Source organism: Phaenicophaeus curvirostris, chromosome 24 (assembly GCF_032191515.1).
Source record: "Phaenicophaeus curvirostris isolate KB17595 chromosome 24, BPBGC_Pcur_1.0, whole genome shotgun sequence".
NCBI classification, from domain to species: Eukaryota; Metazoa; Chordata; class Aves; order Cuculiformes; family Cuculidae; genus Phaenicophaeus; species Phaenicophaeus curvirostris.
Window position 1 is genome coordinate 6,439,376 of NC_091415.1, and position 20,228 is coordinate 6,459,603.

Sequence of the window (20,228 nt, forward strand, 5' to 3'; positions counted from 1 at the left end):
GCTTTGAGTAGAGAAAACTCTTAAGAAGGGATCTGATTTCAGACACATTTAGGAAAGTGTTTGAAATGAAATCCAGAAATTAATCTCCTGAGGGCAAAAGACAGTACGTTGTAAACTTAACGCTAAAGTTCCCCTAATTTTAAATTGCTCTGTCAATGGTCCTGAGTCTGTTATCTGTCCTCAAGAAATAATTTCGGACTGAAGAAATGTTTAATGCCATCAAAACAGAAGAATAAGCTAATTGACAAATGATCTGGCAAAGCAAATACTGGGACTGTTTATTTAATTTTTAATAATTTACATTAATGAAGCTGTTTGTCAGCCTTTGTTCATTCAAAATATTTTTTTTTCCAAGAAGTTGTTTAGATTGTGGGGTTTTATAATTTGATAATGTTTTTTGTTCAGGAGTGTCGGGCATGAACCTGTTCTTTGGTTTCCCGACGAAGACTAGAAGGAAAAAGCTCTACACAGTTTTCTTAATGCTTAAATTTCTCGTAGATGTAGGCATTCTTCTCTCTAATATCTCAGACTTCAAGAAATGCTTTGGATTGTCTGCAGGTTTAAAGGTCTCTAGCTCACTTGTAACTTTAGCTGAGAACTTCACTGCCCCCTTGTTGTCAGGCCCAGAGCCCTGGGATTCCCCGTATTCTCTTGGCTCCGAGTGTGTAGTTTTTTGGTTTTTGCTATGTGTGAAGACTTGTCATTTTTACTATGTCAGTGAAGACTTGAGTAGAGACGTGCCCAAACTCAGTAGGAGTGTAAGAATGCAGAGGAACTGCTGCTTTTCAGACCACTTCTGCTGCAAGCTTGTCTTTGATGATAATGTTTTCATGAAAGCTACCGCTACCAGAACCTGAAGTTAACATCTCATAGAAGCAAGATACTCATAATTTAATTGAAATTAATTTAAATGGGGTTTAGAATACCCACTCAAAAATTGTGGTGTGCGGTAGTTGTTGTTAGCTGGTGATAGCATGTTTGGTCTTTGTGATCATTCTGGCTTCTGTTGGCGTTGGCAGAGGTTCCAGCCTGGCCGTAATCAAACTGACACAAGTGTGTGTGCAGGATAACAAGTAATCCACAAATAACTTGGGTGATGCAGTTTAATGAATAATAACAGATAAATAATAACAAGTAGCACTAGGCATTAAAACATTTTGTAATGCCCTCATTTTTTTCTGTTGCCCCAGAAAAGGAAATGCATAGCACAGTGAAACTGCCTGAGAAGAGAGAACGTGCTGGGGAGCCAGAGAAAGACAAGTCCAAAGCTCGATCGAAAAAACCCACTAATGCTGTGAGTATGCCCTGTCTTCCTGCTGCTTCAGCTTGATGTGTGGTGTTTCAGGGCTTCTCTTGGGTGTGTAGTGAACTCTCATGTCAATTATAGCACGCTAAGGACTCTCTTGTATTCTTTGTGTAACCCCTGTGCCCGCTGGAATATACACACTCATAGCAGCATGAAACTTTACAAAGCTAAAACCAACAGAGTGGTTAAGTGTCACTCTCTATAACCGAGTAACTTGGTTTCTGTCTCCAAGGTACAGTCTCAAAGTAAGCATGTTGAGAGAGTCTAGGTAGAAATAGTTCATCTGTGAACTGATCTCTGTGCTCTCCCATGGAACTTAATTTGAGCTTTTGCACCCATTTCTCCATCAAATCTGCCACTTACTCCACCATTTCAGCACTAACTTGGGGACTTCGTTGTTCAAATGCTTCTTGAAAACAACCCTGTTACTGCTTCGACTTTCTATACACCACTCTCCCCCTCCAAAAGAAACCAGACGGGAAGTGATAGTGGCTCGTCTCTCTTTGGAGAAGATGATACTGAGATTTTTTCTGTCCGTGCCACTACTTGGGTCCTTCCTAAACCCCAAAATGTTCTTTGTTTAATCCACACCTATAGCTGGAGGGCTGAGAATGAAATGTGCAAACACGAGAAGCCTGACCTGCCCAGTCTCTCAACAGAAAAAACCTTACGAGGAGGAGCAGGGGGGTTGGAACTGGTTGATCTTTAAGGTCCCTTCCAACCCAAACCAATCAATCTGTGATTTTGTGATGCCCTTTTTTTCAGCAATGTAAGACCACACGGTCTGCTTGTCCTCACAGCGCTCTCCTGTATTTAAGAAGAGCCTTCCAGTCTGTTGCTGACGAAGGTGCAGTGTAGGACAGGCAGCAGCCATCCTGCATCCGGAGTGGCTGCGTCTCTTCCTTGGGGCTTGGTGGCTGCTGTGTGAAACCTCAGTCAGGCTTCATCAGCTGATCCCCTGCCCAAAAGTGTGTAGCTCTGCCACGAAGCTGCTGCCTTTCCAAATTAAAATGGAGGTCTTGGCCAGTGTGTCTGCAGAAACAGGGCACTTCCATCAAGAGGCACTCGTTTCTCTCTTCTGCAGTTCAAGCAGTTGCTCTCAGGGGACGATGAAATGTCTCTGCACACACACTGCACTGGAGAGTGGCAAGGAAAAGGACTGTAAATCCACAGCCAGTGTGCTGTTGTACCTGCCGGACCCACAGCGCTGCTGGTTTAAGTGATCCTGGCCACTGGATCAAGCCTTCTGTCATTCAGAAAAATATCCACGGAAGGTCTTACAGCTCCTGTGGCCCTTCTTGAATCGCAGAGCGGGGTTACTTAAACTTTTCCATCAACATTTTGTGTTTGCTCGTCTCCATTCCATTTCAGAGATAAAGTAAAACTAAGCTTTGGCAAATGTCACAGATGACTGAGTTACCGAACTGCTCTTACCCCACGGGTTACCCTAAGTGCTCACATTCCCACTCTGGCAATTTTTTGTTACAGGTGGATTTGTATGTGTGTCTCTTATGTGGCAGTGGTAACGATGAGGACCGTCTCCTGTTGTGTGATGGCTGTGATGACAGTTACCATACTTTTTGTTTAATTCCACCCCTTCATGATGTTCCCAAAGGGGACTGGAGGTGTCCCCAGTGTTTGGCTCAGGTAATCCAACAAACCATAGAAGTTAGGCTGAAAGGTATTTTTATTTTGTGGGGTTTTTAAAAATACAAATTGAAAATACAACTTGTTATTACTTCACATTGTGCAAACAAGGTGACAGAGGATGACTCCAAAATTAGGACTGGGCATGCTTCAAATTGGAAAGCTGTCTCTTAATGTTTTGGAGTGAAAAATTGATGTGCCTTTACAGAATGCGTTGGATTTATTTGGCACCTTTCCTCTGTATTTAAAATTGGAGTCTCACTGGGTGCTTCAGTGTGGAGGGCTGTGTGTCTTTTTATTTCTTGCTTAGCTATACTAGGGGAAGGAGAAAGTGGGCATGTTACTTCATTAATGCTTATGCAGATTTATAATTAAATACTGTGATTTAGTGAATTAAGCAGAGGAGTTTCTTCTTCTGACTATGCGGCTTATGGCAGTTGTTACATTTAGCTCAAGTGCCCACCCTGCCTTCTTACCCATCTGGTGCTGTGGCCCCTTTGTGTAACACCTGAGCATGCTTTGTCTTATTCATATGGGATAGAAATCACTCTCTTTTCAATTGCAGGAATGTAATAAGCCTCAAGAAGCATTTGGTTTTGAGCAAGCAGCGAGAGACTACACGCTTCGCACGTTTGGAGAGATGGCAGATGCATTCAAGTCAGACTATTTCAACATGCCAGTGCATGTATGTTCATGAGTTTCTCCTGATGCCACAATGTAGATTCCATTTTTTGTGCTCAGTTAATATGTTACAACATTTGAGAGGGAGGGAGGAATTCCAGTCTGGAATGGGATAGTGAGATTCTCACTTATGTTGGTGAGTCCTTGTTGTTGCTGGAGTTGTGGTTTCTTGTCCACTGGTTTCTTGTTCTTTTTCCTTTTCTCTTCTTCTGGAGGATGCTCCCTCAACTCTCACCCGTTCCTGAGAGAACGTTCCAGTGTGTCCTGGGGGAACCGTGTTGCTGCTGCAGTTTTTTTTTCTCTTGTTGAAACGATTTTGAAACAGGGAAGTGCTTCAACTAATGGAGCTTCCTCCCCAAGACAGCTTTTATGCACTTGCTTTTTGTATACTGATTCCTTAGTACTTACTCCTTGTTTTTCTTCCTTTTATACCTAGATGGTCCCCACTGAGCTGGTTGAAAAAGAATTCTGGAGACTTGTTAGTACCATTGAAGAGGATGTGACAGTAGAATATGGAGCTGATATTGCTTCGAAGGAATTTGGCAGTGGATTCCCAGTTAGGGGTGGGAAATTTAAAGTTAGACCAGATGAAGAGGTAGGGCTTCGTTAGTTCACTCTGTGTGTTTGTACTAAAGGTCTTCATTGAACAAATCTCTTTGGTTCTAGTACAATAATGGAACTGGGTTGCATGGTGTTTGTTTTGTGTATCTGGCACAGTATTTGAAGAGAATTAGCTCAGTTCTGAATAGATAAAACGTGCTGTGCTCAGACGTTTAAAGCCACAGGTTTATCCTAGAAGTTAATAAATAATTTCCAAACTGAAAAAAGCCTCATTTTTAAAAAGGGGGTCAAATCAGACTTGCAAAAGGGGTTTTGATTTGCTGAACTATTTCTTATGTATTTTCAATAGGGAAAGGTGCTTCTATTGCTCTTTTGGCAGTTTTATCTTTTTGGGTTTTTTGCTTAACGTTGTGTAAACCTGTGACTGCTCTGTTCAATTTTCAGGAATACCTTGATAGTGGCTGGAATTTAAACAACATGCCTGTGATGGAGCAGTCTGTTCTTGCTCACATCACTGCAGACATATGTGGAATGAAGTTACCCTGGCTCTATGTTGGAATGTGCTTTTCTTCGTTTTGTTGGCACATAGAAGACCACTGGAGCTATTCCATAAACTATCTGCATTGGTGAGTTTGAGGGATAAACTCAGCCTGAGAAGCAATCTCCCTTTCAACCCCCCCCTTCTCCTTTTTAATTAGTGGACTAAAACCAGATTCAGAGAGCTGAAGCCAGAATAATCCTTGCAGCAGGGTTAAATTTGACACAGTGCGATTCCTGCATTGATTTATTTTTGAACAAGAGGTTGTATTTTGGAAAGAGACATCCATTCCCAGTTTTAGAAAATCCATGAGAGATGCAGCAGATACTCCATCAAATGCTTTATTACACTCAATGTAAAACTAAAAACCATGCGAGTTTTTTTTGACAGTCATCTAGCTTCAACTAACAGTCGTAGGATCCTGCATATTTTTTTGTCTGTTGGACAGACCATTCTATCATAAATCCTCTCATCAAGCAAACACTTGTCAACTGTGATCAGGACAGATCTTTGCCATCTCTTTGATAATCTAAATAGGTAGAGCTTCTTGAGTTTGAATTATTCTTGTCACTCTTTAGAAACCTGTCAAGCTCTTTCCTACTCCTTGTTCACAAGGTATTCCAGCTTAATGGTAAAGCCACAGCGCAGCTCATTAGATCATCTTTTTGGTTGGTTATTCAGTTGCTGGTCCTTGAAATAGCTGCTGCTGTAGCACAGTCCAGGTAGTCGGTGGCTGAATTTGCTTGCTTTCTTAGTCCTTGACATCATTAAAACAAATGTTTGAGGTTAATTAAATGAGTGATCAGAATTACACTGCAAAAATTAATTTCCTTGCCGTTTGTCACTCCTTTTATTGTCCGAGTCTTCAGTCAGGCTGAAAACTTTGTGAAGGAGAAGAAGGGTTTTTTTTGTTTGCAGTAGGAACTTTATTTCTTCAGAGGTGGTTTCCCTCACTGTTGTTAGAATGGTATTTTGTCCTCCATAATTTGTCCTGGGTTGCATCAGTGTTCGCAGTCAAGGCTGGAAAGATGCTGAAGTGCATATGTGTACATGTGTGCACAGGTTACATGCATTTGCAGACAAATGTGAAAGTTGTCCTGATTGCTTTTAATTTATTTCCCCTCCAACATGAAAGCCCTTGATATCTTGTATTTCCAGTTGCAGGTATTCTTCTGTATTTCCCTTCAACTCACAGGTTTAAGTCTGGGGTTTTTAGCCTATTCAGAAGCGATATGTAGTTGAGGTTAGTACTGTTTGTGGCCAGAAGAGTCAGTATTAATGACCTGCTGCTGAAGAGGCAGTGTTCCACCTCTGAAAAGCCTTCAAAAGGCAGGATTTGTTCCTGTAAAATACTAGGGATGACGTGTCCATCTTCAGTGTTCCCGTGTGCCTTGAAAAAGCGTGCATCCTGGTACAGTGTTGTGAGCTGATAGTCCCAAGTGAGCCGTGCTACAGGAGCAGACCTTTCACAGGGCTGGAGGCAATAATTCTCCTGCACGACTAAATCCTGTATTAGTTCTTGAAATGGTAAAAGGGGAAAAAAAATATTTGCTTGTAAAGAAGCTTGCAAATAAATAAGATTTCACTCCCGATCAGAGGAAGAATTACCGTTGTTGATGCTAGTATTTCTAAAAGTCAGGGATGTGGAGCTGGCAGGGAGCAGTGCAGAAAGAACCATCACCTTCATCCGTTCTGTAGCTTGCAGCCTTCCTATGGCTGACACCTTAACACATCTGTTAGAATTGCATCTTTCTCACTTGTCTGTTCTTCTGAAGTCCAGAGATGGCTGGTTCTAGTATCCTGGTCCAAGTTTAGTGTAGTTCATAGCTGCTGTCATCCATTCCTTAGCAGTGACACCTATCAAGGAGCAGAATTCTTGATTAACCCCATATTGGGTCAGGACACCAGACAGCTGGCTGGTCTTCATGAATTCAAAGTTGTTCCAAGATGCTGACCAGGTCTAGGGCTGCGTAGTCATTTAATGCTGTACAGCAATGACTCTGCTTGTGATACTAGTGTAACTGCCCTTGCACAGTCCCTCCCACTAGCTGGAGTCTTCCCACAACAGAGGAGCTGTTTGAGTGCAGGAATTAGCTCCTAGGTGTGACAGATGTGCTTCTAGGTTCATGTTTCCTAAAATGATTTATGGAAAACAAAGAACAAAGTTAGTCCAGCTTTATACTGTCAGCTATTCAGGAGTCTTGGGAGGAGGTTATTTTTCTGTTATCTTCTCTGAATACCTTTTCTACCGTTGTTCTTTATAAGGGATTGGAAGGCATTTTCATCTTTATGCTGTGGTGAACCAGCTTCATTGTAAACGTGAAACAACATCTACTGGAACACATCTGCGTAGCCTTAACTTTCTCAGCTGGCTTGCTTTGGGTTAAGCTGTTGCTAGAAGTTCTTTGTTCCTACTCTAGATGTGGATTTTTTTTTTTCTTGATGTCTTTTGCGTAATTTGGAAGTTTAATTTCTGCTTGCTATAAGTTGCTTTTATGGCAGTTATATGCAAGATGGAAAGAACTGGCTTGGGCTGTTAGATCCAAGAGGGAGCTTGTGTTCATGGTAAAAGACAAACAGGTTATGTTTTGAAGTTGTGCTGACATCAGTGGAACTTGACTGAGAACTTCTTCAGTTCCTTTTTTCCTCCGTGAATACTTTAAGTATGTGCTCAGCAATGTAGGCAGTTTAAAACTTAGGTCTGGAAAAGGGACCTGTGTCAAATATGAAGACTCTGGAAGGTTCACAGTCTTTGCATTCCTTCCTGGGGTTATACCGTTCTTTTGACATGGTATGTTTTAAAGCAGAAGACTGCAAATGTAACTTTCAAGATTGCTTATATGTAACTTTTTTTAATAATCTTGCAGGGGGGAGCCTAAAACGTGGTATGGAGCCCCAGGGTATGCAGCTGAACAGCTGGAGGATGTAATGAAGAAGCTTGCTCCAGAGCTATTTGAATCTCAGCCAGATCTCTTGCACCAACTTGTCACCATAATGAACCCGAATACTTTGATGGCCCACGGAGTGCCTGTATGTTGTTGGACTCCTGTGCTACTCCCCCAAACCTAACCCAACCCTCTTTCATTTGCACTGAATTCTACTTCAAAGCTGATAATTGAAGCCACTTTTATTACAGAGATGGTGTGGTAGTTTCCGTGTGTTGTATCTTCCTTGTCTAATATAAAGTGCCGTTGTGAACAGATGGGAAATGGAATCACTGATTTGGAGTTGCTTGGCAAACTCTTTTCTGGAGATCCACCTTAGCGTGTTTCGGTATCTCAGCTGGACAGTTTAGTCTTGACCTTAGCAACAATGCCAGGAGCTCTTCCCATGGCTGTCTATTCAGACACCATTTTTTTTTTTTTTTGCATAGAGTTTCTGGCAAGGGCCAAACCCCATTCTTCCTTTATTTGTCATCTACATCCCCTTATTTTTCCTGGATAAGTTCTTCGGCATTTAAAAACATTTTTCATCAGTTTCCGTCATATTCCATACTAGATTACTCATGGGAATTATGTCCCTTTACAATTTAATTAGCTTTTGCCTAGCTGGCCTTGGGACTTAAAGGAAAATCTGGAAAAAAGTAGCAAAACTTGTGGTCTCAAAATTCAAAGATGCAGGAAGACCTACGTATTTTCCCGCTGATTGTATAGCACCAAAAGTATCAGATTTACAACAGGATGAACTTTGCAGTAGCTTCCAAATTTCTCTCACACTTCAGTCACACACTGAGGAGAGCCTTGCCCACGCGTTACCTATGTAACAGTGCACAGAGCTAGCAGAGCACAAAAAGCACGGACAGCTGACCTAAAATGGCTTAGAGTATGGGTATGGTTGAACCAAACTGCCTTGCTTTCTAGGATTTTATACAATACGTTACCAAGAGTCAGTTGTAATTCTTGGGCCCGTGTTTTAAAACTATCCAAAGCCCTCAGAGAAGTCACTAGGAACTGGAAGTCCTTATTCCCTGGAGGTGTTCAAGGCCTGGTTGGATGGGGCCTTGAGCACCCTGATGCAGCAGGAGGTATCCCTGCCCATGGCAGGGGGTTTGAACTGGATGGGCTTCAAGGTCACTTCCAACACAAACCATTCTAAGATTCTCTTCACAGCCTTCAGTTCTGTTTGGGTTTGACCTAATGCTTGACTGTCTTTTCTCCTAGGTGTATCGAACCAATCAGTGTGCTGGAGAGTTTGTGATCACCTTTCCCAGAGCTTATCACAGCGGCTTTAATCAGGGTTTCAATTTTGCTGAAGCTGTGAACTTCTGCACAGTTGATTGGGTACGTTCCTAAACCGGTTTTTCATAAAGCGTGCGGTTCCAAAGTTGTTCCTAGATGATGTACAGCTCTAATTTAATACTGGTGCACAAATCTAGTCCATAGATCAGAGGAGCTTGCGGCTAGAAGCGTAGTCTTTTCCTGGAGGTATTTCTTTCATGTAGTCAGCTGTGGGCTTTCTCTGGTTCCTAAGGCTTGGTTTGAAATGATGTGTTAGGGCTGATATATCTTTTACAGCAGGAGGTAGACGCAGTCCTATACATGCCTAGAACACAAGAAGCACAGGTGCTGCTGGAATTACTCCTTTGGCATCCCCAAATTCCATTCAAATTGTGAAGAGCTGGAATGAAATGTTTCTGTTGTATTGCACTGGGAATTTTCCAAGGGATCTTTTCAACAGCTGAAAAACAAAGTCAGCTTGGACTTCATTTCTAGTTTGGCTTCTGTGGTGAAATTGAATGATGCACTTAACACACGTTAAGAACTTTGATAGTCCTCTTAGCGAAAATATAATGAGAATTGCATCCAATGTGAGTACATCCTCCTGGATACCAGAGGCTCTCTGGGATTTTAGAGGAGGAAGTTTACAGACCAGGAACTCTATGGATAGTGCTTTTTCTAAGTGTCTTCACTCAGCTCATTGTGTGCTCAGAGACAGGCACACATTACAATTATTACATCATTGTAATTTATTAATGTTTTGATCTTTAAATATAAACAAATGGGGAGTAGTTGCTTCAAAGTTACAAGTACTTATTCCTTCCCAGTGGATTTCTCAGACACACAGTCGCCTAATCTCAGAAAGATACTTTGAAGTTACTGATAATTTAAGTTATTTCTCTTCTGATTTTTATTCCCCAGAGAAGTCTTCACTATTAGTAAATGTAGCTCATCTAAAAATGTTGCTAGATTTAAAAAACATTACTTAGAACTGAGAGATTACTAAAATTGGAAGAAAACTTTCTGCATTGTGACTGTGTTCACATATCGGTTGCTTTGGTTTTTCTTCTTGCCCTTCCATGAGTCTCTGACACTTTAGCCCACTGTACCCTGAGCATTGCTCTCCGCCTGGCCAGGAGCAGCCTCAAAATAAAGCCACGAGTAACCTCCCAGTTCACCAATTGTTTCCTCTTCTTTGGGGTTAGTCAGGGGCTGTAATGGTTTTTGGAGTTAGCAGTTCTTGTGCTGCAGCACAGCTTGTGTCCTACGTGGAACAGCCATGTGGTTTGAGAGGAGCGGCCAGTGCGCGCTGCACCTGCCTTTGTTGGGGGGGCAAATTGGACAAGTGTACATACACTTCCCTTTGATGCTTCCCCAGCCTCGGTGTATTTTTAGCTTGGGCCTTCCTGAGCCTCCTGCAGTTTAGTGGTTTAGTTACCCTTAACTGTGAACCCTTCCAGAGAGTGTGTTCCCCACTGTGAACCGGGGTAAACAACTCGAATCCACTGTGTCCACTCTCTGAAAGAGTTATAAGCAGTCCTGGTTTACAAGAGCTCAGGGTCTTCAATTCTCTAGTTTTCCATTCTAAATTATGAGTATTGTTGCTAGAAGGATTTGTCTTGGCCTTTGATTTGGATAGTTTTCCATTGGTAGCATAAAAAGTCAGTGTCTTGATGTAGTTTTTGCAATGAACTTTGCATGTACTTATATTTCTCAACGCAGCTGCCGTTGGGACGCCAGTGTGTGGAACATTATCGTCTGCTCAGCCGTTACTGTGTGTTTTCTCACGACGAGATGATCTGTAAAATGGCTTCCAAAGCGGATGTTCTTGATGTTGTGGTAGCATCTACAGTTCAGAAAGACATGGATATTATGATTGAAGAGGAGAAGAGGCTGCGTGAGAAGGTTGATAAACTGGTGAGTTGTAGGAAAGGAATGAAGGCACAGCTGAAGCAGTGCTACAAAATTGTGCTGGGACTCGTTCTGTGCGGACGATGGCTTGGGGCTACCGAGTGCCTTCCTGAGTAGCACTGTTGATTTCAGAGGGCCACTTGGGTGAAGAATCGTTTATTATGCATCGTGCTTTAGTATCTGCCCTTTAATGTTGTTCAGAATGTCTCTTTTAAAGGAATACTTGTTCTTTCAGTAATTTAATAAGAATAGCTTAGTTTCTTCGTTAACCGGATTTCTGTCTGTGTGGTTTTAGTGCCGTAATTCTAAACTTCATTTTTCCTTTGATAAATTTAGCTTCTGATATTTTAGCTTGGAATAATCGCCTCTTTTGCAGGGAGTGACTGACTCGGAGAGAGTGGCTTTTGAGCTGTTTCCTGATGATGAACGACAGTGCTTCAAGTGTAAAACCACCTGTTTCATGTCTGCTGTCTATTGTCCATGTAAACCTGGATTACTGGTATGCTTGTACCACATTGAGGATCTCTGTTCCTGTCCCACCTACAAATATAAACTGGGGTAAGCCTTAGACAGCAAATAATACTGCGTTCTGGAGTGTTTATTGTAGATACTGCAGTTTGATAATCTGTACTGCAGTGGTACTGCTCTGGTATTCTGCTTCTGTCTTTGCTTTGCAAATATTGTGTCCCCAAACAAAGGGCTGTTTTTGTGCTCGTATGCAAAGACTCTTTCTTTTCAGCAATCAGCTCTTCTTACTCTATAATGGGCAAAAATTACTGGATAAATTGACTTTTTACGTGTAGTGACAAAGTCATCATGTCTTACCCTTGTTGAGTAATAGATTTTTGCTTTTGTTGGCTTTCCTTCCTCTTGTCATATTTCCTCTTCTGTTGTTTGTTACGGCTTTGTCCTGCAGGAATGTAGCTTGTCCTAAGACAATTTCACAGTTGTTGCAATTGTAATGTTGAAATGGCTTTTTGAAGCAATTGGAAGGTTGAAATTGTCTTAGGAGGAACGTGGTGTGGTTGTGAGTCTTAACTCTGGGTGGTGCACAGAAGATCGTTTCTGTGTTGTATGGACCAACGCATCTTGATGCTCCTCCCTTCCACACTGCTGCTCCCCCAAGGTTTTGGTGAAGAGTCTGAATTCTGTGCTCCTTGTAGGTACCGCTATACCCTGGAGGAACTTTATCCAATGATGAATGCACTAAAGATGCGTGCGGAATCATACAACGAATGGGCTTCCAACGTTAATGAAGCTCTGGAGGCAAAAATTAACAATAAAAAAAGTACGTATCTTGCCTTTTGTCTGCAACACATGATTTTTAGATGGCTGATTTCTTAGGTTTTAGTTTCTGAACCTTAGCAACTTTTGCGTCAATCAAAAGAAATAAAATATAATTTTGTGTTTTAAAGTCAGTATTTTAGGGGCTGTAGTCCCTGAAATTATGCTAAGCTCTCTCTGTGTAAGGAAGTTGTAAATCACTATGACAAAATATATAACTGAAGTTGAAATAGAAATATATTTAACCTGCTGTGTTCTTCAACTTTGCCATTTTAAATCCACCACAAAGGGAGACTTTCGTTAACTAGTATCTTTCCCCCAAGGTCTCATCAGTTTTAAGGCCTTGATAGAAGAATCAGAAATGAAAAAGTTTCCAGACAATGACCTACTGCGACACCTCAGACTGGTTACACAGGATGCAGACAAGTGTGCCTCCGTGGCGCAGCAACTTCTTAATGGGAAAAGGCAAACTAGGTAAGTGTTACCGCATGTGTTTGCAACAAAATCAAATCACTGACGATGGATGCCAGAGGGGAGTGTTCTATAGGACTAATCTTCTTGAGAGAGATGTCTTGTACAGGGAGATTCACCTTCACTGCGTGCAGTGAGTTAAACATCCTGAGCTTTCAATCTCTTCTTCCTCTGTGTTGGACAATAGGGCAGTAAATTCATCCTAATGTTCCCCAAAAGGAGAAATTGGTGTGGTTATTTCCAGACAAAGCAAGACCCAACAAGATACAGTCTGCTTGTCTTTCTGCCCTGGGGACCGAAAAATCTGTCATTGGTGCCTTGTCATTGCACTCGTTGTACTTTATGCCTTGTGGAAACATAGCATCTTAACTTCCTGAGTTGATGGTGGTGGAAAAGCTGTAGGAGATCTCTGATAAATACTTATACTATGACAGCACTTGTGTTAAATCTTTAAGGCAGGTTATTTGCTTGAGGAACTTGAGAGAGGGCAGTGTTTGGGTAACACGTTCTTTGTGAACTGGCTGCCTGGTCCTGCTGGAACTTTCCATGTCTGAAATGAGCTAAAAGGAGTCGGAAGATCCAAAAGGACAAGGCCAGATCTCCTCATTGCATCAGTTTGATTGGGACTATGCAGATGTATGAGCCTTTCTCTCGGGGCTCACAATTCACTGTCTCCTGTTGCACATTCTCCACCTGGCCTCACAATGGCTGTACCTGGCCTTGCGGGATGATGGGTTTCTAAGAAAATGTTGGGTTTATGTGTGTGGAGGACGACATTGCTCAAGTCCAACAATATTAACAGCGTGAAGCAATTCAAGAAAAGCTGTTTCTCTTTTGTCCCATCTGGACAACTTTTGCCTGTTTTGGCAACAACGTGGTGTTTGTCAGAGCAGTTGCTCTTTGTGCTGGTGTAGCTGCACGTGTGTGGTTCCTGCAGATTGCCTGCCCCAGCAAGAATCTTGTAGCTCATCACACCCAGCACTTGTTTCCTTGTGATCCATGTGTAAGTTTATTGTAGCAAGGACTTGATAAAAATTCAGCTTCACTGTCTTGCAAACACAAGAGAATGAAGCCCCTGTTACAGCAATGTGAAGATATTACAAGAGGAAATGAGAAGTTCAGCACTCCAACAGATGTGACTTCCACCATGACATTGTTGGGGAAGGACTTGTTCACTCCTAATCTCTTCCTTTGTTTAGTGCTGAGCCATCTCATCTTGTTCTGGCATCCCCAGTCTGTATTCTCCCATCCTTAGTATTTGCTCAGGCCTCCTGAAGATGAACTCGGAGCAGCAGCCAGGCCTTTTCAAGCTGTTCTGTGCCAGATGAACTCTTCCGAGACTCTTCTTGCTCTTGGCATGTACCTGACTTTGTCAGCATGGAAAAAGTAGGGTGCAATTTTTATCTTCATCTCCTTAACTCGGGCAGTTCTTTGGTCACCATCACAGTGTGTCGGCCTCTCTCACAGCTGTACTTGCCAACTCCTTCGGTGTTACAGATGGGGATCAATAATCCACCCCGTGTTGCAGTCCACAGCATCAAAGCAGTGTTTGGGTTGCATTTCTCATTCACCCTAAAAGTGATTCTAGACCTTCCTTCTCCGTTTCTTTTTTGATCTTTTTTGGCATATTTCTGGGAAAAGTCTAGTTGGCTTCATAATTAGAGTTAAAGCCATGTTGTTGGCCATGTTATTGGTTATTCTTTTTTTTTATTTTTTTTTCCCTTAAAAGATTGAAGGGAATGTGCTCATAGGAAGATGCAAAGCATAGAATCGTTTGGTTTTTAAGATCGAGTACAGCCATACCTGTCCACTGCTAAACCAGATCCCTAAGCACCTCGTTCATCTGTCTTCTAAAACCCTTCAGGGATGGGGACACCACCACCTCCCTGGGCAGCCTCTGCTGGTGCCCGAGAACCCTTTTGGTGAGGGAAATTTTTCCTGATGTCCAATCTAAACCCCCCCTTGGTGCAACTCAAGGCCATTCCCTCTAGTCTTGTCACTTTGGAGAAGAGCCCAGCACCCACCTTGCCGCAACCTCCTCTCAGGCAGTTGCAGACAGTGATGAGGTCTCCCCTCAGCCTCCTCTTCCATGGACTTAACAACCCCAGTTCCCTCAGCTGCTCCTCATAACCCCTGTTCTCCAGACCCTTACCCAGCTCCGTTGCCTTCTCTGGACGCGCTCCAGCCCCTCAATGTCCTTCTTGTAGTGAGGGGCCCAAAATTGAACCCAGGATTCGAGGTGCAGCCTTGCCAGCACTGAGCACAGGAGGAATGATCCCTCCCCGGCTCCTTCTACAGGCCAAGATGCCATTGGCCTTCTTAGCCACCTGGGCCACTGCTGGCTCATGTTCAGCCACTGTTGACCAGCACCCTGAGGTCTTTCTCTGCCAGGCAGTTTTCCAGCCACTCTTTCCCAAGCCTGGAGTCCTGTGCGGGGTTGGTGTGAATAATCTGCTTAAAATCATAATACATGTTATGTCAAATACAGTTTCATCTCTGTGCCCTTCACTTATCTGCAGGATGCTGGGCAGCCTTCATCATCCCGACTGCCGTGTATTGGACATGAAGGGTTGTGGATTCTGCCTAAAGTTTGTTTCATGCTTTTGACAAACTTCCCTTCATGGACTGAGCACTTTGTTCTGATCCTCAGTTTGGGCAGTAGACTCGGCTGGGAAGGCCAAGCACAGTTAATCGTGGCTGTCAGTGCTCTGCGAGGATCTTCTGTAGCGTGTCACAACAGTTGCTGGGAAGAAAAGACCAAGATAATTAATAAATATTCTCTTGGACTAAATCCTTTGGCTCTTGCTCACCATGCTTTCTGTAGTACCTGAAGAAATGCAGAGGGGCCATGCTTCCCTATCTCCTTTGGTCCCTACAGTGACGGGTGATGGATGGGCTTCTCTTCTGTGAATGGGGTTTCTTTGGTTCATGTAATTTCTGTTTACCAAAACCATCTTATGACAGGAGTTTTGTGGTTTAGCTGTGTACATACATACATACCTGTGTGTGTGTGTGTGTGGGCACGTGCCTCTGAACAAAGGTTTGTAGTGATAGGACAAGGGGGAATGGGTATAAACTGGAGAGGGGCAGATTTAGACTAGACATAAGGGAGAATTTCTTCAAGATGAGTGGTGAGGCACTGGAACTAGTTGCCCAAGGAAGTTGTGGATGCCCCATCCCTGGAGTTGTTCAAGGCCAGGTTGGATGGGGACTTGAGCAGCCTGGTCTGGTGGGAGATGTCCCTGCCTGTGGCAGGGTGGTTGGAACTGAATGATCTTTACGGTCCCTTCCAACCCAAACTATTCTATGATTCTGTGATCGGGGCTGTGTGCAAGGACAGAGGAGCTGGGGAAGGGGCTGGAACCCAGGAGTTGTGGGAGTGGCTGAGGGACCTGCAGCTGCTCAGTCTGGAGAAGAGGAGGCTGAGGGGGAGACCTCATCGCTCTCCGCAGCTCCTCAAGTTGTGTTAGGGGAGGGTTAGATTGGAAAAAATTCCTTCACTGAAAGGGTTGTTAAGCCACGGCTGCCCGGGAAGATGGTGGAGTCCCCATCACTGGAGGGGTTCGAAAGCCGCGTGCATGTGGTGCGTGGGGTCAGGTTTTAGTGGTGGAGTTGGCAGTGCTGGGTTAAAGGTTGGGCTGGATGATCTTAAAGGCCTTTCCAACCTTAATCTAGACGATTGTCTGAGAAATATTTATTTATTTAGAAAACTCGTGCCTTTTCCTAGAAGATTCTGCAGAACTTTCACAACAAATAGGAAAACTGCAGACCATAAACCAGCCTGTTTTGCACCTGAAACTTTGAATTAGTTTTATTGTTTAGCTTACTACAGATTTTGGAACTCTGGTGTGATGTTGTGTATCCTTTCAATATACCTTTCCTTAACATACAATGGTAAATTAAAATTTATTTTATAGTGTTCCCATTCCCATCATGCTGGCAAGTCCTGCTGGGACGTTGTTCTCCTTTTGTTTAAATGACATATTGTGGATTACATTAGAGCCAGCATTGTGAGAGATTTCTTTCCTCTTCTGTTCAGAGTTCTCGGACCCAGTTAATTCTGGCTTGAGTTTAGAGAGGTTTTTAGTATTAGCCAATTTGTTAACACTTGTAAGCCACTCATTTGATCCAAAGCTTTTGGATGAAAATGAAAATGATGATTTCAGCATAAAGAGGATTTTTCAGAAGCGCCTACATGACCTGTAAACATAAAACCCATTCAGACTTGGGATTTGCTCTCTTTTGGTATGGGCACGGGGAGAGCTTACTACAGTAGCTGTTGCAACAGAACTGAATGGTTTATCCACAATTGCTTTGTGCTCTGGAAAAAAGCCTAATTTTATTCCATAATAACCAGTGCTCTTCCAAGGCTGAGTAGCTGTTCCAGAATGCTATTTAATATGAAAGAGTATTTCCAACAATAGTTTATTCTGCTACAGTGAGCTGAAGCGTTCCCATGTATGTCAGCCCTAGGCTGCTTGGATGCTTTTGAATCTTCTATTATTTGTGAGTAGACCTTGACTTAGAAGAAATCATAAGCAGATTTCAAGAAGCTTAGATTTTATTTTGTTTTTTTCTGGTGGCATCCAACAAGGTTGAATTGTGTGTGATTGCAGGTACCGCTCCGGAGGAGGGAAGTGTCAGAATCAGCTGACTGTGAATGAACTGCGGCTGTTCGTGAGGCAGCTCTATGCTCTGCCCTGTGTGCTCAGCCAGACGCCGTTACTGAAGGTATGTTGGAAACTTCTAGGGGAAGGAACATGAGCATTTGGTGTAGGGATGTATTAGCACTCCATTCGTTGCCTCTTTCGCTATTTGCTCCAAGAATAAGTACTGACACGCCTGAGTAACTCGTGCACCTGAGTTTATAGAATCATAGAATAACCAGGTTGGAAGAGACCCACCAGATCATTGAGTCCAACCATTCCTATCAAACATTAAACCATATCCCTCAGCACCTCGTCCACCCGTGCCTTAAACACCTCCAGGGAAGGTGACTCAACCCCCTCCCTGGGCAGCCTCTGACAGTGCCCAATGATCCTTTCTGTGAAAAAATTTTTCCTAATGTCTAAACCTCCCCTGGCGGAGCTTGAGGCCATTCCCTCTTGTCCTGTCCCCTGTTCCCTTGGGAGAAGAGCCCAGCTCCCTCCTCTCCACAACCTCCTCTCAGGTAGTTGGAGAGAGCAATGAGGTCTCCCCTCAGCCTCCTCTTCTCCAGGCTAAACACCTCCAGCTCTCTCAGCCGTTCCTCATCAGGCCTGTTCTCCAGCCCTTTCACCAGCTTTGTTGCTGGTGTTGCATCAGCATGGAGCTCTCTGGCCTGCTGGTGTTTTGTGGTCAGTAGATTTTTATACTACATGAGGGGATCAAAGCATTTACGTTGGATGAAGTAATGCAAAAGAAGCAGCAAGATGACCTGGGAGCAGCTACAGCTGGGGTCAGTTAACCAGTCTTACAAGTGAAGCCAGGTTTCTCTGAGGATATTCAAAACTCAGTAATGCTGTGAGAGGCAGTTCTCCCATTCAGATCACTTTCCTTCTTTGTTAATCCAGCGTCAGCTTTCTCATAGTCTTGGCATTAGATACCCCCTCGTGCTGTCAGCCCACATTCCACAAAACAACACAGATAACCCCAGCCAAGGTGCCAGCCTGGGCTACCTAAACACTTGTTCTAGCAGAGAACCTGCTGCTGACAGTGAGTCACGTCCCACTCCCACAACCATCAGCTCCTGCTGATTATTTGCTCGCCAGGGGATTAGCCCTCAGACAAGCTGGAAGTAATTCAAGATGATGTTTCAGAATTTGCCAAAATGTTGCATATCACACTGAGGGTAATTAAGAAAAATGGACATAAATTCCAGGCAGCTGCAATTCCTGTCTTAAAGGAGAAAGGCTTTGCATATTTGGGACTTTTAGGACCAGGAGACACAGTGTCCAGCTCCTGAGCTTTCTCAAGCATCCACACAATGCTGGGAGACCAGGCAGTGTTGTGTCACTTTGAATGAGAATAGTTCAACTCAGCTTTGTGACTATTGCTTTTGAAGCTTTATCAGGTCTGGAATGTGTGAATTGGATGTTATCCAATGCTATTTACAGCTATTTGTTTATAGCCTTGTAACTTGGAAGTTATCTTAGTATTGAAAAAGCAGAAGTTCAGAAATGCCAGACATGCAAACAGTTCTTCTCCATCTGGAATTCTTGAACAGGGAAATATGGGGCAAAGAAAAACACATATTGTTAGGATATTCTTTTTTATCGTTCTCAACAGTCCTAAGTGATATGTAGTCATGCAAATGAGGCTGTTAAATTGCAAACCCATTTCCGGTAGCTGTTGGCTGTTTACATTATCTCTAAAAAGGCTTTGTTCCATTTGAGGTGAGGTTGCCTGCCCTGGCAAACAAAATCTCTCAGGCAAAATGCCGAGATGTCATCTGTGAAGGAAAAACTTATTGCTGAAATAGCATTTCAGCCAGTACTAGAAGCATTGAGCAGGATACCTAGATGCGGTATAATTCCAGCCTTTGCAGCAGGATTACTCTGGCTACCTGTCTGTTATCCTGGGTGAAGTACAAACAGCCACCAAGGGACTTTTCTGGGGCAACCAGCTCTTGAACTGTGGAGAGGGAGAGAAGGTGTCACACTGCATGAAAGAGTAAATTGCCTGCGGCTTACTGGGACTCTGTGATTGACCTCAAACCTTAACAATGCAGCAGATAGAAACCCCAGAATCTCCATGCACTTCCCAGCATTCTTCAAAGCCTCCTTAATCTTGCTGTTCTTCAGCCACTTCAATCATTCCAGAACAAAGCCAGAAAACAGCACTGATGGAGCACTTAAAATTTCTGGTTTGATCCTTTCTATTCTTCCTCTTTTTGGCATCGGTCTCTTGGTTCAAAGGAGTGGAGTTCCCTTGGCCTGTGATCCTCAAGCTGGTGGACACAGTGTGTATGGGGAGATGCTGACGTACACGCTGTGTGCTGGAGGTGCATTATGTACGTGTTCCAAATGTCACGGGGATTCGCTGTGCACGTTGTGTGCTTTGCAACCTGGTGTTTGCCAGGAAGCTTTACACTTTATGTTTAAGCTTGCACTTGTAAGTTTAAGAGACTTGGCAGTGGATTTTCTTCTCATTTATTGTTGGATTTGCTTATTTCAGGATCTTCTTGATCGTGTGGAAGCTTTTCAAGAGCAAAGCCAAAAACTCCTTTCTGAAGAAATGCCCAGTGCTGCAGAGCTTCAGGAGCTGTTGGATGTCAGCTTTGACTTCGACGTTGATCTGCCCCAACTTGCTGAACTGCGGATACGTCTGGAACAGGCACGCTGGCTCGAGGATGTGCACCTCGCTTCCTCAGACCAAAACTCTCTTACTCTTGATGATATGAGGCGTCTTATAGACTCAGGTGTTGGACTCACTCCCTGCCCAGCGGTCGAGAAAGCAATGGCGAAGCTGCAGGAGCTCCTTACTGTGTCTGAACACTGGGATGACAAAGCCAGAAATCTCATAAAGGCCAGGTAGAAGCTGAATCTTAGCGTTGTGTTTTGTAGTTTCATAAGCTGTGTAAGATGGAAGTAGTGGGCTTTGCTTGTGAAGGGGCTCTCCTGTTCATGCAGTT

At 43.3% G+C, this 20,228-nt stretch overlaps 1 protein-coding gene across 1 annotated transcript in view; it reads left to right on the top strand.

Annotated features, from left to right (window-relative positions):
- The window catches only part of KDM5B (lysine demethylase 5B), a 60,086-nt gene that overhangs the window by 24,836 nt on the left and 15,022 nt on the right, over positions 1-20,228 (top strand). Inside the window, exons 7-19 of the mRNA XM_069876227.1 lie at positions 1,191-1,294; positions 2,795-2,953; positions 3,519-3,638; positions 4,071-4,229; positions 4,640-4,821; positions 7,601-7,763; positions 8,894-9,013; positions 10,673-10,867; positions 11,238-11,419; positions 12,025-12,149; positions 12,469-12,619; positions 17,233-17,347; positions 19,772-20,127. Coding sequence (XP_069732328.1) covers positions 1,191-1,294; positions 2,795-2,953; positions 3,519-3,638; positions 4,071-4,229; positions 4,640-4,821; positions 7,601-7,763; positions 8,894-9,013; positions 10,673-10,867; positions 11,238-11,419; positions 12,025-12,149; positions 12,469-12,619; positions 17,233-17,347; positions 19,772-20,127 — 2,131 coding nt within the window. The remainder of the gene's footprint in view (positions 1-1,190; positions 1,295-2,794; positions 2,954-3,518; positions 3,639-4,070; positions 4,230-4,639; positions 4,822-7,600; positions 7,764-8,893; positions 9,014-10,672; positions 10,868-11,237; positions 11,420-12,024; positions 12,150-12,468; positions 12,620-17,232; positions 17,348-19,771; positions 20,128-20,228) is intronic.